This window comes from Prunus avium, chromosome 2 (genome assembly GCF_965620075.1).
Source record: "Prunus avium chromosome 2, drPruAviu1.hap1.1, whole genome shotgun sequence".
Classification (NCBI taxonomy): Eukaryota; Viridiplantae; Streptophyta; class Magnoliopsida; order Rosales; family Rosaceae; genus Prunus; species Prunus avium.
In genome coordinates, this window is record NC_142285.1 from 27,442,648 (window position 1) to 27,468,849 (window position 26,202).

The 26,202-nt window shown below is 34.9% G+C and overlaps 1 protein-coding gene and 2 pseudogenes across 1 annotated transcript; 1 reads left to right on the forward strand and 2 right to left on the reverse strand.

The window, feature by feature from the left end:
• Positions 1 to 550: 550 nt before the first annotated feature.
• LOC148296768 (disease resistance protein RPV1-like) lies at positions 551 to 6,147 on the reverse strand (annotated as a pseudogene).
• A 7,504-nt stretch (positions 6,148 to 13,651) lies between these two features.
• Positions 13,652 to 15,139, forward strand: LOC110768063 (F-box/kelch-repeat protein SKIP25 pseudogene; annotated as a pseudogene).
• A 3,062-nt stretch (positions 15,140 to 18,201) lies between these two features.
• LOC110768057 (3-oxoacyl-[acyl-carrier-protein] reductase 4-like) lies at positions 18,202 to 26,019 on the reverse strand. The gene is made up of 10 exons (XM_088248071.1): positions 25,526 to 26,019; positions 25,286 to 25,434; positions 25,151 to 25,204; positions 24,931 to 25,023; positions 24,804 to 24,849; positions 19,399 to 19,493; positions 19,273 to 19,305; positions 19,048 to 19,182; positions 18,722 to 18,815; positions 18,202 to 18,459 (listed from the first exon to the last, which is right to left on the reverse strand). Exons 1-10 carry the CDS (start codon positions 25,674 to 25,676, stop codon positions 18,353 to 18,355), a joined length of 957 nt encoding a protein of 318 aa, XP_088104197.1. The 5' UTR covers positions 25,677 to 26,019; the 3' UTR covers positions 18,202 to 18,352.
• Positions 26,020 to 26,202: the final 183 nt, after the last annotated feature.

Sequence of the window (26,202 nt, forward strand, 5' to 3'; positions counted from 1 at the left end):
CTCTTCTCATCTTTTTCTTTTGGGTTAGTGAATAAGTCTACTAAGGCGTTTTCAATAAGAAACCACTACTACAAAACTGGTCTAAAGGCACATTTCAAGGAGCACGAAACAAGGGTTTATGCCTTTTCAATCTCATTTGGCACAAAAAATACTTAAAGATGTCTTTTACACAAAAGACACATTTAATGTATGTCTAAGAACGAATTTATTTGTGCATATTGAAATTTGGGCACGAACTTTGTGTCTAATGCTAAAATCAGCTTCCATATTGTCACCTCACTGTCAGTGAGAGTAATTATTATAGTTTAAAAGCATGATTAATTGTGCTTTCCATAGGAAACGAAATTTTTTTTTGTGCCTTCAGGTTTTATATACTTTTTTAAAAAATAATTTATTCTACTTATCAACTCCTCATTTTAGGAGAAAAAAAATTATCTTCTCCTCCTTTTGCCTTCCCCCATACTCCTTCTCCATCCTTTGCTTTCTCGAAGACCATAACTCTTATCTCTAGAAACCCAAAATGAGCCTTCTTTATTCTCCTCCTTCGATTTTACCGATGTCTCCCTTCTCCTCCATCTTCCTCATCCTTCCCACCATCCTCCCCAACCACAGCATCCCCACTGTGAAAAGCACTTGGAGTAGCTGAATAATATGACCAGGAATAAGAAAATTCAAAGTGACCGATCAGGCAGAGATAACGATTCCAATAATCCCACATTGAAAATTGAAAAACATATATATATATATATATATATATATATATATATATATCTCTCTCTCTCTCTCTCTCTCTCTCTCTCTCTGTGTCTCTCTGCTCTAAATTCTTATGGATGGTTGACTGCGTTCTTTGTGAAATGAACAAAAATGAAAAGTTTGCGTTTTATAGGACAAGCCTAACAAGTTTGTAGTTGTTCACTATTCCAACTGTAAGACAAAGCAATTTTGCTTTGACTGTATTGAAAGATGGTAAGTAAGAATTAAGATGTTGACAGTTTTAATTTGAGTGAGCTAATTGTGTATTTGCATAATTTTCATTTATACCCAATTCTTAAATCTAATCTTGTATTTATTTGTGCAAGTTTGGTTGAAAATTTTAATTTTAGTGAGCTCATTGTGTTTGCATTACTTGAAAGAGAGAGAGAGAGAGAGAGAGAGAGAGAGAGAGAGAGAGAGAGAGGTGAAGTGGCGCTGATTTGGATGGTAGAGGGATGTAAGAGGTGGCGGTGCTTGGCAACCCTAATTTTTTTTTTTTGTTGAAAAAGTAAATACATTGGGCACAGATGAATGGTTTGTGTGTATGTACAAAAGTCAAATCAAAAGCAGCAATCGATGTTGTCAGATATATGCCATATACGTGCCCAAAAGTATTGAGTTTAAGACACCAAATAGTAAAATCGTGCCCTATGAATAATAGAAACTCCTATAGAGGAAACCGACTATTTTAAAGTGGCTACATTGTGGCCATCAGTATAGAGCACGAATAATTATGCCTTTTTGCATTAAAGAGCACAAATAACAGTTGTGCTCAAAACCAAATATTTTAGTAGTGAACCCCTTGTGGTGATTTCTTCTAAGCCATGCTCAAATTGAAGTTTCTCATTACTCCTTTTAGGCTATGTTCTCAATCAAATCTTTCTCCCAAAACCATCTCTCTAACACTACTCATGTTCTCTGTTGGTTCAACATCGTCTTTGACGGAGGTTGCTGCAAATCACCTAATTGTTCTTTGGCAGGGTTGTTGTTTTCGTTTATTTGTTCGCTATTATGCATAGGTATATTGCTGGAAATCATATCTTCCCTAGATTTAGTGCGGTGTGGGGGGTGTGGCTGGTGGTAGGGTTCATTTAGGCTCATGGATATCTTTAGGGCTCGGTTATGTTGGGTTTGTGGGTTTTTTTTGGGCTTATGGTTAATTGTGGTGATGTGGGCTAGTAGTTTTAGTGTGGCTTTTGTTCGCTCTAGTTTTGTTTTTAAAATGTTAGTTTGTTGCCCTCTCTTGGGATTGGTACTTTAGATGTCATGTTAATTTATTTGATTGTACTATTGAAATTTATGTAATAAAGTTTACATTTGATAGAAAAAAACAAAACAAAACAAAAAACTAAAGTAAAATATAAGTCAGAATTTTAGCCTTTTCTAAAATAGGCATGAAGCTCTAACCTTGAGCATAAAAACAAATTTACGGACATTATTACACTACAAGGAGGAAAACATTCGAAGTATGTGAAATGTTTTCACTTGAGAATAATGCCCTGCACCACAATTAATTTCCATAAAAAAAAAAAAAAAAGGTAACTAAGAGCATCCACAATCATGCTCCTTATTTTTTAGTTAAAATTTAGCTAAAAACACTATAAAGCTATTTTAGGAGTTCCTTTTAGAGCATCCACAATGATGCTCTCTATTTCTTAGCTAAAATTTAGCTAAAAATATAAGAAAGCTATTTTAGGAGCTCTCTAAAAAATTTCAACTCCAACCATACTCCCTACTTTGGAGAGTCATAAATGCTATAACTCTTTTTTGATTGGTCCATCTCTATTAAAAAAAAAAATAGTTTGCATTAAATAAAGGTTTGAAATACTAATTAAATAAGGCAGGATTAAATTATAGGGAGCCACTAGAAGTCTTTTCTCTCTCCTCAGATTTAGGAGCTCCTAGAGGACTCCCTATTTTAGGAGGTGGATAGGGAGCATGGTTGGAGTTGCATTTTTACAATTCCTCCCTAAAATTTGTCTAATGATGTGGTTTAGGGAGCCCATTGCGGATGCTCTTAAAATTTCAACTCCAACCACGCTCTTTAATTTAGGGAATCATAAATTATTTATTTATCTATTTTTTGGTTTAGCATAAATGCTCCCTCTTCATATAAAATAATAGTAAAAAATAGTTAGCATTAAATAAATATTTAAAATAGCATTAAAGTAAAGCAGCATTTAATTATAGGGAGCCACTACAAGTCCTTTCTCTCTTCTCAGATTTAGGAGCTCCTAGAGGTCTCCTTATTTTAGGAGTGGATAGGGAGCATGGTTGGAGGTTTGTTTTCTCACTTCCTCCCTAAATTTTATGTAAAGAGGTGGTTTAGGGAGTCTATTGTGGCTGCTCTAAAGAATAGCAAATTATACATGATTTTAGGTGACCAAAGATAGGTAATTACTATAGGGCATATTTTTGCTTACCACTTTAACCCAAGGTGTACCCTCACCATCCATCTCAACACTTGACGTCCTTGGCATAACCATAGTTAACTTTTTACTTTGTATTTATGCAACCATGGTTATGTCAATAGACACGTGTCAAATGTTGAGAACGATGGTGAGGGTACACCTTGGGTTAAAGTGGTGAGCAAAAATGCTCCCAATTACTATATGTCATCACCATTGCTTTTAAGTTTTAACAGACATTTAAACAAGTAAACAAACATAAAGATAGAATTAGAATAATTTCAATATCCGGTACAAGTAAACTAACATGTATTACTAATTATTGAGTCTCATATGATCCATTATTCGCATATATTGTCGTACTGGAATAGGTAGATTATTGGGCTAGCCTGCAAAGTGCTCATTGTTATCGAACAATCATGTGGTGGGTTGGATATTATTAATAGTTGGCCGAAGGCCTAGAAAAGAAAAAAAGAGTAATATGCTGAATTGCCGTCAGTTTAGAAATATAGAAGAAGAAAAACCTAATTACATATCAATATTGCCTAAACTATTGTAATAACATAATGAATACCTAAATTGGATAGGTTTTATTAGTGAATGCGTTTGGAACATACCTCAATTTCTTCTCACTAATATCAACCTCGTGGGCAAATAAGAAATTATCAAAATTAAAGGAGGCCCCTGGCTTGTATGAATAGTCACCAAAAGCTGAGTTCGCCTGGCACCTTCTGAATTGAGCTTGATGAATTCGATACCTATGATTGCATAGAAAGTATTTGCCCCTTCACATCTCAGATTTTGATGCTGAAACTGATCCTGGCACATCTCCAGCCTTAACAACATTTTGGTTCCAAGGAAGTGTTACTATATCTTCACCATGCGATCCAACACCCTTACCCTTATTTTCTTCTTCATGCACAAGTTGGATCGCGAACTCCTTTGCCCACAAACCTGACTTCACCGAAATGCGTAGTTCTTCCCCGCCTTCCAACTCATCGTCCCCGAAAATCCAGTGGCTCAGCCATAACATGTCTTGGTTTTCTCTTGGAAGAGCCATTGCCACAGGGGAATAGGTCCACATGCGACCCTTGGTCTCATTGCTCACCTTAACAAAGTGTTCACTGGCAACACGTTCATCACCCTTATGATCAGGGCGTCGTGCATATAAAACGCATGCGTTTAAGCCTCGAATCTTGACGTTAGGATTTGCAGGTTCAACAATCGACAACACCAAGTTACCTATGCTTATGTAGCTGAACCAATCTGGAATTTTGCTCCCAGGAAGGAAGATGCTAAATATGCCGCATTCGTTCAGTCCCTGTATCCTTCTCCTTTCCAATGAAGAAATAGGCTATATGGAGGAATATATTTTTGTCATGATCATCTCGCAGAGAATCATAGCTTATTCTAAGAATTTTTTGAATCTTGACATTAGGAATTTCACATAACTTCTGTAATGCACTATGCCATACGTCTACTTCTTTCCCAGATAAAGAAGATCCCAGAACTTGAAGAGCTAATGGAATTACTCCACAATGTTCTACTGCAGGTCTTGAAAGTTCCATGTAGCCTTCGATAGGCTGGGGTTGTCCGAAGGCATGCCAACTGAAAAGCTCAAGTGATTCATACTCATTCAATTCTTCAACCTCAATCATTGTGCAACCTTCATGAGCTTTTAACAAATGTTCATGTCTGGTTGTTATGATAATTTTACTTCCTGGATAAAACCATTCTCTCATTCCAAGAATTGCATTAAATTGATCCAAATCGTTCACATCATCGAGAACAATAGGAAGTCTTTTGTTACATACAGCATGTTTGATCTTGATTATTCCTTCATCTATGTTGTCTATTTTCTTTGCTTTCCCCTTTTGGATATCTGAAAGAAGTTTCCTTTGCAAGCGAACGAAACCATAGGGCTGTTCTGCAGCTTCTCTAATATCTGCAAGAAAGCTGCTGCCTTGAAATCTTCCAAAGTTGCGGTTATAAGCAGCTTTGGCAATGGTGGTCTTGCCAATTCCTCCCATCCCATAGATCACAGCTACACCAACAGCATTTGATCCATCTTCTAACCACATGTTTATGCCTTACACGCGATCATCTATTCCAACAGCATAGGGAGCAACATTCAATACCTTCGGATTCAACTTATTTCCAATCTCTTTAACAATGTCTTGGATAACTGCCACTCATACCTATGAATTTTCGATCATATCAAAGTATAGAAAGCAAAATAAGATCATGTTTATTAATTTTTCCTAATAGATTATCAGTTGAAATGAATATATGAAAGCCTCGTGCTAATGCAAATTGAGTATAGGATATGAAATAAATTGAAATCTTCTTGATAAAATGTGGTGCTAAGGTATTTTAAACCAATTAAAGTTGAACCTAATATTTTAAAACATGTCAAAATTAATGAAAAATCTGATGCTTACAAATTAAAGTGCATATATGCATAGAATTTTACCTATCTTTTAAAGCCATCCCTGCCAGATCTGCAGCATCTTTAAGCGCTCTTCTCCATTCCTCCACCTTGTTCATCTCCTCCTTGAAGCGCTCTTCATGTCTAGAAAATGCATCTGCAAAGCTCCCTCTCTGGTTCCTGACATGGGATGGTTCCTGACATGGGATAGAAAACCGGCATAACAATATGGCCATCATTATGTTTTCTACGTTCCATTATCTTCACCAGTTCGTCCAAGCACCACCTTGAGGAAGCATAGTTTTGGGAGAAGACGATTATCGATACTTTCGACTCATTTATTGCTTTGTTAAACTCTGCTGCGATATCTGCTCCTCTCTCGATTTCATCATCGTCTCTAAACGTGTGGATTCCTGCCAGCTCCAAGACCCTATAAAGGTTATCAGTGAAGCCCTTGCGTGTATCTTCGCCTCTGAAACTCAAGAATGAGTGATAGCTACACCGGTAAAAGGAGGAAGAAGAAGCATCGTGCAGCATGGGGTTTAAAGAAGTAGCCATTGATGCAGCAATGAATGAATGAAGATTATCAGCTTTCAAAATTATGCAGTTTGTGATCAAAGTGGTCGTAAAGTCCACCAACACTGTTTTATGATTCCAATTCCACACTGAGATGTAATAAACATTGAAGACGAACTTATTCAAAATTTTAAATTAAAAATGTATGAAGGGTCACAACCTCCATTACATTTTAATTGTTAAATATTCATTAAATTAAAAATGTTAATTAGAAGAAAGAGTGTGATGTGAGGTCGGGTTGGTTTTACAAGGTAGATGAATTTTGTAGTGGTGGTGGGAGATGAACGCCAGCAATCGTAAGTATTAATGTGAGGCGTAAATCGTCTTAAGGTCAAAGTGTCAAATGCTTGCCTCGACAAAATTTAAGATTTTTATAATTCAAAATTTATATGTTGTATTTAATTTTCTGATTGTGTTGAATTAATAAATAGGTATCTAATTCCATTTAAATGCCGGTCTTCCTACTTCTAGGCTCTCACCATGTTACTGTTTTATTTGACTTTTTATACAGTTAGTTTTTATTGGATTTGAGTTGTAAAAGCTAATCTTTTCCTGTTATTTTTTCAAAAAAGATATATTCTTGTTTGGTTTCCATCCCAGCCTCCTCTCTGCGTTTACATGAAATTGTTTATTAATTACCTTTTTTTTTTGTCATTCGCTAGGAAGGGGGAGGGGGAGAATTTGATCAACTTTTTTCCACTGTGGTGTCACCCCATGTGCTTATTAATTGCATTTTGATTGTGATAGAAAGTAATTGTGCCTCAAAAAATTTGGCTTTTCCCTTTGAAATTCATTTGTTCTTATCTGCAACCCATCAACTTATTTTTCTATAAATAAAACTCTGACTAGCAACCAACTCAATAAGTTACCTAATCAAGTTCAAAATCTAATTTATTGTACTTTTTAGATTCCAAAAGTACCCCTCATTACAGTTTATATTTCCTCAATTAATTATGTTGATTTCTTATTATATTGTTAACTTATTTTTCAACTGATTTGGTGTCATTTAATGTTTATTTTTGCCAAATTGGTGGCATTTAATGTTCTTATTTGTTTCTTTTACAATTAATTTAGTTCCTTTGTCTTCTTTTGGCGTGGGAATTTTATTTTATTTTTGTTGCAATATATTCAATTTTCATTCCATCAAATTCTTACCAATTCTCTTTAATTCAATTTTCGTTTATAAATTAATTTACTTATTCTTTTAAGGAAAATACTTCCTTCCCTTTTAAGTAGAACTCCAACATTCCTGCCAGTGATTGGATGACATGTGTGCATGAATTTTTCTTTTTGTGGTTTTTGATGAATTATTTTTGCACATGTGTCAAACCGTGATTTGCAGGAAGGAGATCCTTCTAGAGAAGGAGGCAAGCAATTCAAAATTATCATGTACGTATTTTTAATTGTATTTTCAAATATAAGCAAATCATTATACTTAAAAATATAGGTAAGTTAATATACATTGTCTTAGCAAAAAACGGAAACAATTATAGGTAAATAATTTACTTATATAATCTAGGTAAATTAGGGATGCATATAGATAAATAGTGTATCTATATATTTTTACCTATATAATAAAAGTGTAAATAATGTACTTATCTTTTCATTTTAGTTTATGAATTAGGCACCTATCTTTTTATATCTAAATAATGTACTTATTTTTTCTACATAAATTGTATCTATTTACCTATCATTAGATATGTAGGGTTTTTTTTATAAAAAAAAAAAAATTGTTTTTGCATATATCATCATAATTTTCCAAGGGACAATTACCTAATCAATACTTTTTAGGCGAAAAAATATTAATTTGTATTAGGTATATTTTCTTCGTTTGTTTAGCTATAATATTATTATTATTTATGTATATTATTATTGAACATATGTATTAAGTGTATTAAATTGTTATATATGTATATTGGTGTGTTCATTGATTTATTTGGTTGAAACGTTTTATTATTGAATAGGTTTCCAAATTAAAAGGAATCAAATATAAATGCTAAAAATAAGGGATTTGACAAGTAAGGTAGATGACATACTCATATGCGTTTTGGTGTCGGATCTCTACTACCATCCTTTTTACGGTTTCTTTATGTTTGGAATAAGTCGCAAAGACTATTTGAGTTTTCTTTGTAGTTTCACCTCTCCTTTTGTGAGAGTTTTTCACCTTTCCTTTTGTGAGAATTTTCCACCTCTCTTTTGTGAGAATTTTATTTGTATTTTTATGGCTTTATGTTTTGGAAAATGCTAGGCTTATCATAATTTTCATACCACATTTGTACCACCTCTCTAATAGAGATGGGCCCCGTTATATTAGTGGGCTCCACCTCTATTAGAGATGTGGTACAAATGTGGTATGAAAATTGTGGTAAGCCTAGCATTACCCTTATTTTTTTCAATCTTTATTTTTTTTTGGTTCTAAGTTTGCAATCTTAGTTGAGATACTTATGCCTGAGTGTTCGATCTTGCGTAATCGTTAGTGGAGGCGCACCATATTGTCTTAATTTTGATGTTCGATTACTCTATTATTGTAATGACTCTTTGTGACTTTTTTGTATTAACCTTTTGTGACTAGTGGTTTTTTTAGCTAAATTATAAATGGAATTCCAAAATTTCTAAAAAAAATAGGTAGATGACATAATCTATAAATTTGAAATTTGAGTTTTTCATAAAAGTTAATAATTTGGTGGGTTTATGTCTAAAATAAAAGAGGAACTATTGTTTCCCAAAGACTAGTAGGCACGAACAAATCCATTTACATACCACACTACATGCATGATGTTCTATTTCAATTTTTGCATGCAACCTCCCGTCATTTGTATTTGTGTTAAAAGAAGATGTTGTTGTTTAAAACTGTGCGTTTGTGTGTGAAAAAGAAAAGGTCAACGTTTTTTTATTCTTCAACTTAAACAATATTGAAACTGCCTGCAACTCCTCTATCTATTTTATGTTTTCTATGTTTTCACTCCAAAGAATGAATAAGATATATGCCACGGCTGTATATAGGATAATCAAAATTTTGTGAAATATAGATAAATGTACAATCTTTAAATGTAAAGGCTCGGAATCCGGAATAATAAATATGTTAGGAAGGTCTAAAGTTTTATTTCCTCTAGTGTAACAAAAGAAAAATTGATCCAGGGTTCCTTAATTAAATAATAGAGTAATTTAGAAAAACAATATATCTTTACAAAGAATTCCAATAATGTTTAGTTTGACAAGTATTGAATAAATGTTCTATTTTCTATATTAATTTGCTCAAATTTGACAAGAAAAAGGCAGTTACCCTATTTGTGGAGAAGAAACCAATCAACAATTTCGAAACCAACATGAAAACAAAATCAAGAAGACAAGAAATAAGATCACATGCATGAAAGCAAGTGAGAGGTGCAAAGGCCAAAAAAATGAAAAAACATCTCTTTATTTTTCCTTGAAATGAACTTGATGAAGCGCAATGGATTTATAATTAAGTGATTAAAAATATTTATCCCTATGTTAGAAGTCTCATTTTGAATTTTCTCTTTCTCAATATCACTTATATAAAAATAAATAAATAAATAAACACTTGACCAAGCTTGTAAAGTAAGAAAATAAGCCAATAATTTAATATTGCCAACCATTAGCTAATTTAAAGGCAACAACAACAGGTGCCACCCATAGTTGGGGCCCATCCAGGACCATCTCATGATTCAGACCAAAAAAAAAAAAAAAAAAAAAAGCAACAACAACTACTCCACAACAACTACTCCAACAACATCCACCTTTACAAATTTAACAATGCCAACCATTAGTTATAAAGTCATGTGAACCCTATTGTTGACCCAAAAAAGTTCTTTGAAACCTTGTCAGAAAACTTTGGTCTTGGTCTTTGTTCATGGTATTGGCAACTAGCTTTTTTGAAGATCACATAAAATAAACAGCAAGCAAGTGATTTATATTCTCAACGGTTCTTTATGCACGAGGAGGACCACCTTTTGAAGGGCTTCAAAGTTGAAACTTGAAAGCTACCACATATATAGAATAATATATTATATATGGTACCTTAAATTTTGGGCACTTTTTATATGTCACCTCTTTTTTTAAAACAAAAAGTTTAGGGGAGGTTGGGATGGGTACAAAGGTCTCTTTAAGGACTTACAGAAGAGGTTTTAGCTCATATTTTAGTGTTTATAAATTATCCACCAAGAGGGATTATTGGCATAGGTACTCCAACTTAGGTTTAAGACCAAAAAAAAAAAGGCTTTATATATCGCCTTTTTATTATATGCGACGTTGTGCTTTGGTTTGGGAACGTCAGCATGACGATAACAAGTGCTGTAATTTCCAAAGTGTAAACATTTGTCAGCTAACTCTGCATACTGTGGGTTTTTGTTTTAGGAAATAAGAAAATGAAATTAGGCCCAAAAAGAAAATTGGCATTTTATTCAATAGAAGTTAGGCCAATCACTTGAATATATCAAATTCGCAGCGGACATTTATATCATCATTCCTGTATAGCCTAAGAGATAAACACACAAATTTAGCAAGAAATCAAAGCCCTAGTGCTAGGACTTTGATTTAGAGAGTTGTACTTGGTGGAGCAGATGCCTGCAAAACTACAAGCACTGAGTAGGGGCGAAATTTTGTTTCAAGGACATTGCAATTCTGCAAGAACCGTCAATTTTTATTTTACTGCCTTGTTTAATTTCGGTATTTTATTTGTTGTTTAATTTAATTGTTAAATTAAATTATTAGTGTAATACTGATTGTTGTTCATCCAACAATATGCACTCGCTTTTTTTTTTGAGAATAAGCGATATTGTATTCATGAATCAAGCACCAGGCTAAAAGCCATACAGACCAGAACAAGAACCAAAACGGTTACAGATACCCATAAAGGGTTAATACAGATGTGGACAGTAGTCCAAAGGAGGAGGACACCGGAAGCAAAGGGCACTCCGGACATGGCCATAGCAGGCCAGAGAGAACAGTACTGGACAGTAGTCCAGAGAGGGAGGACACCGAAAAAATCGGGCACTCCAGTCATGGCCACAGAGGACCAGAGATAAAGCGGTAAAAACACCGCAGGCCAGGAAAACTCCGGCATCGAACAGTAACAGCCTAAAGCCAAACGCCAAGGCACCCAAACTACAAATACAACAAAACTTAAACTCTTACAAGCAAATACAAGAAGAGACTGAACAAGCAACACTCGCAAAACGAGTTGAAGCACTAAAAAACCGCAAGAAAACTGCAGAAAAACAGATCTGTACCGCAAGCTCGACAACTCCAGGGAGAGCCGAGAACACCCAAGCCGACCAGGCCGATGAGCAGTCCCGGGGAAACGAATAGATCTGAGTAGATCTAAACAGGAGCACCAAAACAGAGCCCACCACCGCGCCGACCGCCGAAAGAGCTACCAGAAAACCACGAACCCACCCAAAATCAGCCACAGTAGCAGTAGAAAGATGGGTAAGAAGAGATCTGGACCAAAAGCCAAAACTAAAGCAAAGCAAGAGAAAAAGGCGTGGAAAAGTAAAATAAAACCCCAACAGGGGAAGCGGGAGGCAAAGGAAAGGAGGGATGAGAAGAAGGAAAGGGAGTAGAAACAGGACGGGTTGCACCAAAGGAAATGGCCACCAACCCCCAAAGGGGGGCGGCGGCTAAGCTTTCAGAGAGAGAGAGTTTTTCTTTTAGCTAGGGTTTGGGATATATCTTTTTTCGAAATTAACAATAATAATAATAATATGCACTCGCTATTCCTCTTTCAGTGGTCCAAATTGGAGTTTCCATTGAGTTAAAGAAACTTTTTAACTTTTTAAGTGACTGTGTGAACCCATGAGACTCCCCGATCCCAACAACTCCAAACAGCAGTGTAACCATGTACTGTTCTCCAATTATAAAAAGAAATAATTGATGTGTTTGTTTCAACTTTCAAGTATAAACTGTTCTCATTTCACATGACTGAAAGTGTGTGAAAGCAAGTTCTAGAAAATGAAACTAAAAAATGTTATGACTTTGTATGGTAATTGAGTTAAACCACTAAACACGAATCCCCCTCGCTCCTAAACCATCAGAACCAAACCGCCCATAAGTGATATGCCTTTGCTTAAATTCTCCCCTAGTTTTAATCCAAAATGATATTTTTAGGTTGATGAGTTTTTGTATTCATTGATACGAGCGATGGTCTAAATTAAAAATGAGAGAATTTCACACAACATACACTATCAAAATGCCATGAAGATTCGAACTTAAGACCAATGGTCTGCAAATCGACTCTTTTCCACTGAGCTAGATTTCGTTGACAACGTTTGATTAGTTAATCCATAAACAAAAATGGCTAATTAATCGACCCAAATCGGCCTAAACCCACCCCATATCCATTGTTTTCATCCTTTTGGTGGAGAGTGACGCAAGTAGCTTTTACAGAGCTCTTGGTTTGTGAACCTTTTGGAAAGTTTGATAATGAGCTCAATGTCTTTATTGCTTCTAGTACTCTCCGCACAATTTTGTAAATAAATTATGTTGTGTAAAAATACTTCAAAGAACTTTTTTTTTGAGAATTAGCAATAGATACATTGTATTGGGGAGGGGATTCGAATAGGAGACCAAGGGAGGAAAGGTGTAGAGACCTCACCACTGAGGTAAACCCCTCGGTCACTTCAAGACTTTATTTCTTGATGGACTACGCAATCCACGCACACATATTCTAGAGAAAAATAAAGTAAAGCAAATACACACACAAAATTTATAATTTTGCTATCTTTTTTCAGCTAAAATCCATTCAAAACTTTTTGCTCGAAGTCAGGAGACTGAGGGCTTACGTGCATCAAGCTAGTTCATGTTGACTTTGTTTTGTTTCTAGACTGTTAGATATGATTGTGCTTTAATTATCCAGCCGAATATTTTACTTTTGGTTGGGAGAATCACCTAACCCATTGATATAAAAAAAATATAAAAAATGGATGCTTCTAAAGATAATCTTTTACTCACAATTGTTAGTTTCTCTATGGGAGCGTATGCGATAGACTTTTATTTATTTATTTATAAACTTAAGCGAATATATAAGGTTCATTTGAATGGAGTATTTCCAAATTTAGAGATTTATATGGCAATATAGCATTAAATTATTTGTTTAGGTTGCTATCATTCATGTATGCCAAGATTCGAATAAAAAGGAAATGAAGAAAACAAATGGATTTCAAATACATATAGTTATTTCAAATCCATTTCCAATTCATTCAATATAATACTTTCTAGTTTTTCTTTAGTAAATTTAGTTTTGTTGTCAAATTCGAATATTTTCTTTTGAATACCCCATCTAAAATGGAACTTAAATGTATTATCATGTGTCCTAAGTCGAAATTCATATTATGATGTTTTATAATGTGAAAATGATCATGTTGGAGAGACTATAATGTTATTTGTACCACATTTAAATGTGGTCCAAATAAACTTTATTTCTTTCTTACCCAAAAAATTTAAATACAATATACAGGTGCATTAATCTTTGGCTACTGGGGAAACCAAACGGCACCAAAAATCCAAGTATCAATTTGCACACGTGATCCCTATAAAGTGATGAACTCACAAGAGGATAGATATAAAAAGGAACACAAGACGCATTCCAAATACCCATCTCTACATAAACGTACCAGAGAACTGAAAAAAACACCAAAAATTAAGTGCATTCTCATCCCACACCAATGCTTGAATGAATCTCAATGGATCAAGAAGCCATACAAAAACCAAAACACAAAAAACACAATCAAACTCAAGCCTCTTCCAATGAGACTTTGCCGTTGCCAGGCTTACCAAACCACCTTGCACAGCTCTGCCTTGCAAAAATCAACCCTTCCATTCTCTTCTCTGTTTGCCACTCATGGAGGCGCCTAATCTACTCTCCTTCCTTCCCTCCTTTTTTCTCTCTATACGCTCTTCTCTCTCCTCCACCTGATCACAACCCCAATTCCCCCATTCAGTTCTCCTCACTAGACCCAATATCAAACACGTGGACATCTCTCCCTTCTCCTCCCTCCGACCCTCCTCTCCACCTCCTCCACCGCCACCCGGCCTTCCTCTCTCGAAAACTCCCCATCCAGACGTTGTCCGTCTCCGGCTGCCTTGTCCTCGTCGCCGCCACCAACCACCAATTCAAACCCGCGCTGCCTCGTCCTCTTGTGTTCCAACCACTGTCCAACCAGTGGTCCTTCGGCCCCCCGCTGCCCAAGCCGCGCCGTTGGTGTGCTGCCGGAACTGTGGGGGGCAAAGTGTATGTGGCGAGTGGGATGGGGACAACTTACAGAGGGGACGTTGCGAGATCGATGGAAGAGTGGGACATGAGGAGGAAGGAGGTTTCTGCATCATGGGTTAAGAAGGCAGGGCTTAAAGATGGGAGGTTTAGCAGGGAGGCTGTGGAGGCAATTGGGTATAGAGGGAAGCTTTGGATGGTGAATGTGAAGGGCAATGCTATCAAGGAAGGGGCTGTTTATGATGTCGAAAAGGACACGTGGCAAGACATGCCTCAAGGCATGCTTGGTGGATGGAATGGACCAACTGCTACATCCATCAATGATGATGATCATCATCATCATGACCATGATGCGATGTATGTGGTGGATGAGAGTAAAGGAGTGTTGAGCAAATATGTTGATGAAAATGATTGTTGGGAAGTGGTGATGGACTCGGTTGTGTTGAGAGAGGCTGAGCAAGTTTGTGCCGGGAGGGGGAGAGTTTGTGTGGTTTGTGCTAACGGGACTAGGATTGTGGTGGTTGATGTCGCGGCGCCGCCACCAAGGATTTGGGTTGTGGAGCCACCACCGATGTTACAAGTCGTGGCGGTACACATATTACCTAGGATGTGTAGGCCGGATTAATTTTCCAATTGCTCTTCATGATTCATATTATGAATAGTTGTTGTTATAGTTCCTATCAAATGTAAATAAATAAAAGAACAATTACATGTAGAAATCAAATACATTTGATCATCAATCAACAAAAGTCCAATTACGTTTTCTATGTGGATTATGTAATAATTTAACAAAAAAGAGTGATTCTGAGTCTCCTAACTATAGATAATAGAGCACTTTAGAAAAACGACATGGGTCACCGTTTCATAAGCAGACTGTAGACTACATATATATCTCTACAAAGAATTTCAATGTTTGTTTGGCAAGCCTGATCAATGTTCTATATTAATCTCTATGAATTTTTTCAACTTCAAATTTTCTTTTTCTTAAAAAGAAGAAGCAGTTTTACCCTATTCGTAATACATGTGAAGAACAAACAAACCAATCTGCAATTTCGAAACCAGCATTTCTAGAAGACAAGAGATAAGGTCACAATACGAACCGAAAAAAGAGAGATAAGATCACATCTATGAAAGCGAGAGGTGCAAGACCAAAAAAAGAAAAATTATATCTTTGTTTTTCCTCAAAATAAACTTGATCAAGCCTAAGGGCCTTGTAATCCAATGGTTAATTATATCTCTAATTAAATTATTAAGATCATTTATTCCTGCACTCGATTCTCGCTTTTTAAATATTATTTATACAAAAAAAAATTAAAAAAAAACTTAACCAAGCTTGTAAAGTAAGAAAATACGAATTATAAGTTACAACCACATAAAAAACTTAACCCGCATAAAAAAAATAAAAATTTACAATCACTCTAACAACTTCTACCTTTACAAATTTAATATTGCCAACCATTAGCTATAAAGTTCTGTCCTGTGAACCCTATTGACCCAAAAAAGTTCTTTGAAACCTCGTCAGAAAACTTTGGTCTTTGTTCATGGTATTGGCAACTTGCTTTTTTGAAGATCGCATAAAATAAACAGCAAGCAAGTGATTTATATTCTCAATGGCTTTATGCAGTAGGAGGAGGACCACCGTTTTGTTTTTTTGGTCGTATGAGGACCACCGTTTGAAGTGCTTCAAAGTTATATGTACACAGAAATTCTCCTATGCGGTTGTAGATATATAGTTATTCTCCTATGCGGATGTTCGGACGTTATTATTATGCAGACGCCATTGTAAACTTAGAAGAAAACAGGGAGGTGTAATAGAAAATAGGGCTTGTCTGATATAGGTCCCTACAATTTCTATTTCCTAGACATATACCCATCATTCTATAAATCTATGTGTAAAACCCAATTTCAAACTTAAGATATAATAGGTCATAGTATTCCTATGTTTTTACATCCTTGCCATCAGACTTCATATTTTATTTATAATTTATTCCAAGCATTTCATTAACTGCCATAATTGCAATTAAAACTCCCTATTAATAGCATAGCAATCACCTCATTTCTTTTGGTTGCCATTCCCCTAAAATTGCAACAACAAAAAAAAAGAAGTAAATTACGTATCCAATAATGTACATATGAAAAAATAGGTTCATTAAAAAAAATGTTTTTCAAAAAACAAATAATAAATAAATTATCAAATTATTTTTTAACATAATTAGAATGTACACTATTATTCATAAAACTATAATAAAATAGAATACTAGTCGTATAATTCATAAAAGGAAAACAACATTAATTCCTAAATTTAATATTGAATTTAAATTACTAATAAGTTAAATAGATTACTGGTTGTAATTCATAAAAGGAAAACAACATTAATTCAAAAATAGATTACTAATACTTTAATATGGAATTTAATATTTAATTTCAAATAAGTTTCTAAATTAATTCCTACATCCATTACAACTATTTGGAGATCTTTCCAAATTCAACGTGTCATTAGTTACACCCTCTCATAACACATTAACTTATAAATATGGGTAGGTTTGGAATCCGAAAAATACAATAAATCAGATTTTAAGTTATATTAGGTAACTTGCTTAGTTGGATCCTAGTCATCGGGTATTATTTGAAAAAATTGGGTATTTTAAATAGAAAACTAAAGGAAAGGGTTGTAAGTGATTTAAAATGAATTTTATGGGTCTAAGCTCAATTTACTATTAAAAGATTTGTTCAAACCCAAAGGAGGGCCACGTGGCCTTCCGACCAATAGCTTTACAAAGTGGTTAAAAGATTTGCCTAAACCCAAAGTGGTTAAAAGCAAAGCCATAGGCTTCAGATTTTGAGTTTTTATCAAAAATAGCCAAAATTTACCATATACTTTCATAAATGTCCATTTTGGTAAAAACTTTCAAAAATAGCCAAAAACTCACGTAAATAGACTCAAATGCCCTCAAAACCTAAACCCACATAAACCTAACAAGCAAAAGAAACTCAAAATCTGAAGAGGATATTCCAAAATAATTTTTTTATAAATGAAATCATTTAAGAAAACCAAAGCTACATGAAGCAAAACCAATGGCTGAAGGAGCCAACAAAAGGGGGATCCCCCAAACAATTACAAACAAAGAAAGCCCTGCAATAACGCAAGGGCACCGATAGTACAACAAACCGAAGGCAAGGAGCCTATCAGACCAACGAAGAAAGTATAGCTACAGATTGAAGAATTATGCAACTACAAAACAAACAAAAAATTCCTTTTAAATTTTCGACTTGTTGATTTTTTTTTTCTTTTCTCACTAGTAAAATTTAATTCCCTTTACTTGAATGTTTATTTACGAAATCCATAGATAAAATGAACAACTATAACTTTAATTATTGTTTGGCAACCAAGAGTATGCAATAGTGATGCACAGTCACCAAAAGAATTCAAATGTTTGATGCTTTACAATGAGGAGTCCTGCCGCAAGTAACTTGGTGTGCTTGTCTCCTTGCGAATCTGCTGCACACACGAAGGGTAGAGGTCTGCCAAACAATTGTTAGAATAGGGTTTTGCTTTTTAGGTTTATGTGGGTTTGAGTTTTGAGGGCATTTGAGTCTATTTACGTGAGTTTTTGGCTATTTTTGAAAGTTTTTATCAAAATGGACATTTATGAAAGTATGGGGTAAATTTTGGCTATTTTTGATAAAAACTCTCAGATTTTCTACCTCCACACAGAGAATAACAAATGACTTCATAGGCAACCCATATAAACGATACACAGCCTGAAAATTTCGGCTAGTAGTACAGTAGAACGCTTTAGTATCATCTGGAGACTGAAACCACTACACAAAAATAATTCCTATCAAGTCTTGTTTCTCTTACACTGTTCACAAGTGTCAAGAGTATATTTTAACAACCTTTGCTAAACGAAAAAATATATATATTATCCTTCTACTCTTCTGTTCAATTACTGGTTGAAACTAGAAGCCGACCAAGAATGGAATATAAAGAAAAGCCTCACTGGCGGCAGGATTGAGTGCTAAGAATTCCACCAGTCCTGCGACTTCTTCAGGTCGACCATATCGCCCTGAAAGAATTATAAAACTGATTTATTTTCTCTAATTTATATGTAAGTCTTCAAATATCAGGCTTTAAGTTTAGGCAAATCAGGGAAGAAGAATTAGAGAATCAATCAAATTTCAATAATCCCAATCCAAAGACTCAATAACATTTATATCTCTCATCTAAGTTATATAACCAACACGAGCAGTTTCTCAATAATTCACATTAACTATGATGGATTTTGATAATAATGCTTAAATAACTAGTAGCCAACTGACTATTCTCACCTAGGGGGATGGTTCCCAAGATCTTCTTTTCTATGTCTTCTCCAAGCTTGGCAGTCATATCAGATGCAATGAAACCAGGTGCTACAGCATTCACCTATGGAAAAAAGAAAGCTTTAGATGGATAACTGCTTTAGGCCCACCATGCAAGACTGGAAATATGCTAGAAATTTAAAAATATATCTGCTTGAACGTTTAATGTCATGAAACAAACCACATAGCCATTGCTAAATGTGGAGTGGGGTTACACGTATTAGCAGGCAAGCCCCACACGCCAAAAACAGATTATAAAATTAATTAATTAAAAACCTTGAATCACATGCACATACATTAATGCTCCGGCTTGAATATTCCTTTGCAACACTCTTCGTAAAGCCAATTACTCCGGCCTTTGCAGCACTGTAGTTGGCTTGTCCAACATTGCCAACAAGACCAACAACAGATGCTATATTGATTATTCTTCCCTGAAATATGATGAACAGACTAAGGATCTAGAAGCAAAATAGGATTTTCACATTGACATGATAAAAGAGAGGAAGAAAGAATTTGATTACCTTTCTCTGTTTCATCATAACTTTCGCTGCAGCCTGCAAAAAGCACGAACCATGCTAAAAAGATCAGACAATTCTAAGCTAGAACAACTACAATTACTAGATCAACATATGCCCTAAACTACACACCTGTGTGCACAGAAACACGCCAGTAAGATTCAAATCAATAACCTCGTGCCATTGGGATGTTTTCATTCTCATCAACAAGCCATCCCGTGTTATTCCTGAAAAGGATTGTGTCAGTTGAAATGTAAACTTTATTGACTGCACATGATAGAACACACATCAAGAATATACAAGAGCACATCTCCTCAATCCGATCCCTTCATACACTCATTCTAGATGGGGTGAATTCTTTTGTGTGGATTGGCTTGATCGGTTGAGCAGGGGCACTTGTGTTTTATATGCATCTGCCTAGGAGTCTCTTCCATCAAGAAAAACTCTCAAGCAGTCCTTATTGCATTAGGAAATAAAAACCCTAGTCCATATTTAATTAGGAATCCCTGTGGCCCATGTATTTAACTTAAACACTCATACAAAGGCTACGGGCCGAGTGGTAATTGAGTCCTTGATCAATATTGAGCCCAAGACAACCCTATGATGATTAGAAGACCACTTAAGTAGGTAATTGGAATAATCCAACGTCTTACATTCTCCCACTTGGTCAAATAATCATCAAGGCTTCAAAGTTGATCACTGTATGGCCATGTAGAACTCAACATCACTCTATTCCTAAACCAAGCCACTGTCAAAAATGTAAACTTACATGGAACTGTCGGAACACATTGAATTTATAACATCCAAGATTCTTACAACCACACATATAAGCTTGCAAAATCACATAAGGCTTCCATCAAGACTAGGACACAGAATGATCATGACAAAACTTAATTTGTGTTTACAAAGATCACTTTCATTCATAAGCCCTTCCTTAAGAGATTACCAAGATCTCTCCTTAATGACACTGGCATGAATTCATGTCTTATGCAGTGACTGTAGCTAGCTATACTGCATGATGACATGTTACTGGATTCATTTGTCAAAGAATAATAAACATAAAACTGAAGTCACGTAATCCAATAAAAGAACCGAACCAAACAGCAATAGACAAAATAATTGAACTGTCTCCAAGAAAACTAATGAAATTGAGTGGAATAAAACTCAGCTCCCACTAATTCTACATATCAAAACTTAACGGCATAACCATAATTGTAACAAGTATGAAACAACCTTATTCAATGAATCAATGAACCACTGGAAAAATTCTTTCTTTTCCCTTCTCCCTTACAAGCATGAACCAAAATCCAAATGCTTATTAGCAATCACAAATTTCAATTGAAAAAGCAAAAGTCATTGATTAACTACTGAAGATTTGAACAAAACTGCATGAAATAATAAGAACATATAACATACGTAAACCAAACTTTGTTCTTATTAGCCTTAAAATCCTTAATGCAAAACTAGATTGTTAAGCGATTAATCAAAAATATCCAAATTACTGAATACATCCTCAAAGAAGATCATTAAACGCTCCCACTCATCAAAACATATATTTTGCATGTTACAAAAATGGATCAATACCATATAAAATGAATTAATACATTATAAAACTTTATCGCAGTCCAATCCTTAGAGTTAGAGCTCAAATTTAATTTATTCAATTCTTTCTCAAACAACACTTTACATTTAAGTTGCACGTAGATGAGAAAAACCAAAGACTGTAATGGAGGCATTCAACTTTATTCCACTTGTATCTTAAACACCGATTCAATTTTCTTTAAGCAATACAAATAAGCATGGTAAGATCTTTAGTAGCCAAAACGAAACAGTCAGTCATCCAAACAGTTTCAAGTATGCTTATTAGTACTCAAAAAACTTCAATGCGTCAAAACCCAGAAAAGAATTCCAAGTATGCTCCAAAACCTAAATGAGCTTTATCAAAATACAAGATAATAAGGTATTGAGTGTGAAGCCCAAAACTTTACATCACTTCTCCCACTTGGGCAAACACTCACTACTTTGCTACTTCAAAATATATAGTGCACCAATAACCTTATGATTAGAAACACTGTGACAAAAAAGTGTAAAAGAACTTTCAAGGCGTGCTCCTAATGTACTTCACAGTATAAGTCTAAATGCACAAAACTGTAAAGAAATTTCCAGCAATGATATGTGATTACTTGAGAATTTACCATAATTAATTTATAAGTCGGATTAGCATCAAATTTAATGCAAACAAACTAGAGTCATTAATCTTCAAACAGAAAAATTAATGAGTCGTTTTATAGCTAATTAAAAAATCTGAAAATTGACCTACAAGGTTACTCAGAAAATCTGTCAGCACATACTTTTCCTGAACACAGATCACTAATAAAATTCTCACAAATAATCTATACATCCAATAATTACGAAACTTTGCAGAATTCACGAAGACACGTATATGCTCAACATATCAAAAATTCAGTTCATTTTAAGATCTTTAAGTGAGTCATTCAACAATCTTTATTCATAATGCAGAAACTGTCAGGAAAATTCCTGTGCATCTGTTTCAACTTCATAAATTCAACAAAAATTCAATTCTCAATATATTTTCATGAATTCAGCGTCTAAAGAAAGCTTAGAAAATGATCCTTATCGCCTAATTTTATCACAAATTAATTTGTACTACAACATTATGTAAATAGACATCATAGCAGCATAGTTCAAAACTGGAAAAATTAGTTAACTATAGAATTATGAATGCTATCAATATGTTCCTCAAAATTTAATTATCCTTATTTGCAAGATCTAAACTTCATATAGCATGACATTTCCTCATATTAAAACAAAAAGTTTATCCAAATAATTCGCCATGCAAAACCCAAGTTTTTTCTTTAGGTTATCATTCAAAATTATCCTTTCTTGGGTGAAACGATCATACTTCTTAATATCAAGCATGAATACTATATAACATGACATATAATTAGACGTCGATAAACTGAGAATTGAAAACTATAATGGCAATAAAATAGTGATATTCCTTAAATGCAAGTGATATAACCACAATTAATACTTGCAAATGTATATTCACAAGGCAAGTGTGCCTTTTATTCTTGATATTCAATACTGAAAGCATCAAATGTAATACCAATCATGCCTCAAAAACACTTGCAACAGTACGCCATACCATTTAAAACAAGCCAACTTTATTTTATTTCATTCTATATGACGAACACAACCTTACAGATCAATCCAACTTTACGTGATTCAATCCAATTAAATATGTATCAATCCTTTTACACGTATGAATCAATCCAGCTGTATGTTATAAAACAATCACTTGATTGCATATGAAAAATAGCCAAGTATCAAACATGTCCATACATAACCAAATAAGAAAACATCAAATTTTCGATCAATCAAGTCACAAATACCAAAATTGCATACATTCTATGAATATGCATAAACTTTGATGTGAACTAATAGTGATCAGAAACTGTAGTGTAACTTGAGAGAATATTTGATATGAGAAAATGATGCAATCAATTTTTTCATACTCATATCTCCTTTATGTGATCAACCAAAATCTTTTTCTTTGTCATACTATTAACTTTCATGACTATTTCAAGATCACCAATATCAAATTACCATCAACAACTTAAACATGTTACAATCCGTATAACAAGAACAAAATTTGTATGCCAATGGAGTTAAGGTTCATTGTGACATAACTGAAATATTCCAAAATATATCATACAATCAATTTGTCCCCATATCCTCAATCAAACATAATTAATTCACACCTTTGGGTAGAGAATTAAACATGTTTTCAACACTAGGACATGAACATACACGAATTTCCTGAACAAAGAAACTCCCACGTCTTTGGACTGAAGAAATTCCTTGCTAATTCATGCAGTTCATCTCCCATGCTGTTCCATTATAAGTGTACTCATGTTAAACCACTCACATCTTTGGACAGAGAGTTTTTAACATGCCTTCACCTACAATGCCAATTATGATCAATTCCTTAAATCCAGAAAACTATTAATGATTGAGTTGCTTTGGCTCACTCAACCATTGCTAGAATATCTGTAGACTATGATCATAAAACTTCCAAATATGATAAAGTTAAAACTTTATACTTTTATCACATTTAATAACCAATCTTATTAGAATCAAAAGTTCTTTAATCAACTAGGTTGCTTTCGCTCTTTAAATTGAAACAAGAACTCTTGAAACTTTGATCTCAACCCTTCAAGCATGAACGAGAAAAGCTGTATATCGAAACACGCTTAACAAAATATGTTGGTGTAATAAAGGTTAATAAAACAATACATTGCTTCTGTAACTTTCAGTTTTAGGTTTTATCCTTATGGTTTGGTACTTTATAACCTTTCGCATATGTACACTTTTATGCTGATATTAAAACCTAGAACTGAGCTAAATTAATCATGGAATAAATAATTGATCAAAGAACCGCGAAATGGATTTCTCCAAATAAGTCACAGAAGAAACAGTTCATGACATGCGATTACTTAATCAATATGAAACATGCTTGGGTCATCAATAACTGAAGCTGAAACTAAAACCCCAATTTCTATCTTAAAATATTTACTGGTGCGGCATCCCATTGCCTTAAGCTCTAAATGTCTGTGTATAAATTCTTTTGCAGCAATTAATAATGTTAAGCATGCCTAAGGTTGAAACTTGATGCCAATTTAAATATGCCGTAGAACATGATAATATAAAATAAATAAATAAATGACACTAGAATCTGGTTCACAATAAAGGCAAAGAATACCTAAACTGATTAAGAAATAATCACGACAAAAGCAATTTCGATGAAATTGAGAAAACACATGCAAGCCACATGGTTTTTCCACAGACTTATAATTGTAAGATATCTCATAGACTACCACATGTCATACAATGCCCACATGCTTTCCCCCAATCCTTAAATATGGAAACTTGGTCAGAGGCAGCAAAAAGAGGAAGAAGCCTTTGCAAAGTGCCGTCCAAATGCAAAGTAGCAGAAGCGATGGATGATTACTTTCGGTTCTAAAACATGCAGCCTAGGCTCTGATACCACATGTAAACTTTATTGACTGCACATGATAGAACACACATCAAGAATATACAAGAGCACATCTCCTCAATCCGATCCCTTCATACACTCATTCTAGATGGGGTGAATTCTTTTGTGTGGATTGGCTTGATCGGTTGAGCAGGGGCACTTGTGTTTTATATGCATCTGCCTAGGAGTCTCTTCCATCAAGAAAAACTCTCAAGCAGTCCTTATTGCATTAGGAAATAAAAACCCTAGTCCATATTTAATTAGGAATCCCTGTGGCCCATGTATTTAACTTAAACACTCATACAAAGGCTACGGGCCGAGTGGTAATTGAGTCCTTGATCAATATTGAGCCCAAGACAACCCTATGATGATTAGAAGACCACTTAAGTAGGTAATTGGAATAATCCAACGTCTTACATGAAATAGAAAAGAAAGTCAAGATAAGAAGCTTAAATACAAGAAGTAATATGATGCTGACCAGCATTATTAACCAACACATCAACTGTTCCCCATGCATCAACCACCTATATTCATTTGATTGAAAAGATGTCAGGTTGCAAGCGATAATTGCAACCACACACAAAATGTAGTTAGCATAAGAGAGCGCATTTGCGTCCAGTTTTAATCATTGCCGCTACATCTTCTTCCTTTGAAACATCACCCCCAAATGTCAGAGCTTTACCACCAGATGCCTCAATCTGCAGCATTTAAACCGCAATAAAACATGTTTAAAATGCGGGATATAATTAATACCAAACATTTCAACTATGAACTGATTTCAATATATGCATTGCATGAAGTCCATTATTTTAACAAAAAAGGTACCTCCTTGGAAACTAATTCAGCTTCCTTAGATGACCTTGCGTAGTTTACCAGAACCTGTAACAGTGAAATGAAGCCTATGGTCATGACTCATCGAAAAAAGCAATTGAATGATGAATGATGAATGATGACGATAACCTTACAACCAGACTTGCCGAGCGCGAGCGCAACAGCTTTCCCAATTCCTCTAGAAGCTCCAGTGACGATAACCACAGGAGCCTCCACGTTCCGATTATGAGGTACAGCAGCGCTCGATTGATCAACGGCTGCCATATGCGCCCTAATTCCTGCTATTTGATTCCATTTCCATTAAAACATCACCAAATTGTTCTGATGTAAATTTCAATTTACCACAACATGAAAATGCGATTCATTTACCAGAGCCAGAGGAGGAGCTCGAAAATCTGGTCGGGGCAACGCGACGCAGTCGGATCCCGCCAACAAGTGGATAGGAGCTTTGTGGGTGAGATAATTGGTGGAAGAGTCGTACCGGAGCTCCAACGGCGTTGAAGGCGATCGTGGCTGCCATTGAGAGTCTGAGAATGGCTGGTGCCACAGACGAAGAAGAGGAGGAGGAAGAGAGAGAGGCAAGTAAGGTTGCCACTGTCCGAGGACCCTGCCCAAACTAATGGCCATAATTAGCTTGGCCATACATTGCAGATGGCTGAACTTAACAAATGCTTCCATTACTAAAAGTTCCTTGCATGAAACCCAGTTTACATAGCCTTGATCTTCAGCTTAAGCTTCCACATAAAACCCTAAAATCAATATGAAGCATATAAACCCTTCCTCTTTGTGTTGTCTGCCTCTAGTTGGTGCCAATCGGAAGTTCTAAGTTCTAACTCAGCCTGAACTGCGTAAGAATAAAGAAACAGTTACAACTCTTATTTTCCAAAAATTATATATATTTTTCTTTTTTGGGACAAAAATGAATAATCCAAAAATACAATTTTCCCTTTTTTTTCCTTTAAAAAAAATCAAATTTGTTTTTGGAGATAAATATTCATGTTCCCCACAAAATATTTTTTGTTAAATCCTTTTTTTATACTTTGGAA